Genomic DNA, 1,451 nt, shown 5'->3' with positions numbered 1-1,451 from the left:
TGGCAAATCCTCCCTCTTCAAGTTGGCGATCCAACGACCAACCCGTCCGTGGAGGATCAGGAATCAGAAAGTTCACTGCTGGAAGATGGCAGGAGGGAGGGGTTACTATATTAGGGCAAAAATGGCCGCTCCCAGACTCAGTGATTGGATTAACGCTAAATTCATTAAATCACTGCAAACGTATTAGTTTTAGGTATAAATAATGATCTATTGGTTGTTCCTGGCTGAGCGGACTTTTCCTTTAAAATAAACTTCTTCTCTGTCACATCGCCACCATATCTGCTCACCGAACGACAGAAACGTTCATTCAATCATTGCTTCCTTCTGGCTGTCGGTCGCTAAGGACGGATTGGTTGGACAGGTGTACTCACCTGAGCAGCAGAGATCTGCTGCTCCTCCAGAGTCACCATGTGTCTCTTCTTCTCCCGACTTGATGCAGGCTGAGGTTTTATACCATCATGTCTCCTTTATGTTGATCTTTCTGTTTTGCGTTTTTCTCGTCTCTCTGCAGAAATGGCGGAACGTCACGACGTCCAGCTCATCCTACGGATAGCCCGGGAGCTGGTGCACAGAGTCCAGTCTCTGATGGACAACAAGGAACTGGTGTGACTGGGAGGACGGCGTGTGCAGCCTAGTGTCAGAGAGACGGGTTCCTGGCCCTTAGGGGCCCCGCTGGAGGCCCCGGAGTTCTGTTTACATGTTCCTTCACATGGAATGCCCATGGTGTCTGTTCAGACATGTGGATTTGTCTGCATGCTAGTGAGTTTAATCACACTGTGAACACATTCTTCAGTCCCCAGTCCAACAGCGTGTGCGTGCATGAAAACACTCACACGGAGCGCCGGCTGCTCGCCAGCTGTGGCGCAGTGCTGCAGGAGGCCACCAGAGGTCAGCATTCACACACCGCATGGTCAGAGACAGAAGACTTTGCCACGAAGATGCTTTCATCCGTGACCAAATGAACTGTGCCAACCACTGTTTTCTACAAGCACGCGTGTTTTTAGCTGCTGGCCCCATTTTTAGCTTCTGTTCTTGTCTGATGTCTCGTTGTTACACAAATGTTGCCTTTACTGACAGCCCAAGGTACTTAGATGCACTTTTCTCTGAGAGTTTCCTATTGGTTCTAATGAAGGAGGATGAGTTGCAGCCAGTTTTCCTGCACATGGTGGCAGATATTTAAAGCACGTGTGGAACAAAAACAGAAGAGCACAACAGAAAAGGGAAAAGCACAGAAAAAGGCCTCTGATGGAGGGAAGCAGCTTCTAAAGCTGCCTGGACCAGAGTCAGAGCGTTCAGGGTGACCAGATCCGCCGGTCGGTCCATGCAGGGTCTGTCCATCACAGACACAGTGATACCTGAGGGAAACCAGTGAAGCCAGCAGCCAACGCACTGGATGGGCTTCCCCAGACTGGGATTTAATTCTATTCTATTCAGTTTATTTCTATAGATCC

General features: G+C 49.5%; 1 protein-coding gene across 1 annotated transcript in view; it reads left to right on the top strand.

The window, feature by feature from the left end:
• The window catches only part of sgsm2 (small G protein signaling modulator 2), a 129,907-nt gene extending 128,676 nt beyond the window's left edge, over positions 1-1,231 (top strand). Inside the window, exon 23 of the mRNA XM_015384994.1 lies at positions 512-1,231. Coding sequence (XP_015240480.1) covers positions 512-609 — 98 coding nt within the window. The 3' untranslated portion in view covers positions 610-1,231. The remainder of the gene's footprint in view (positions 1-511) is intronic.
• The last annotated feature ends 220 nt before the right edge of the window (positions 1,232-1,451 follow it).

Source organism: Cyprinodon variegatus, unplaced genomic scaffold (assembly GCF_000732505.1).
Source record: "Cyprinodon variegatus isolate N-32 unplaced genomic scaffold, C_variegatus-1.0 Scaffold329, whole genome shotgun sequence".
NCBI classification, from domain to species: domain Eukaryota; kingdom Metazoa; phylum Chordata; class Actinopteri; order Cyprinodontiformes; family Cyprinodontidae; genus Cyprinodon; species Cyprinodon variegatus.
The sequence above is the reverse complement of the archived record's forward strand: the minus strand, read 5'-3'. Positions and strand labels throughout refer to the sequence as shown.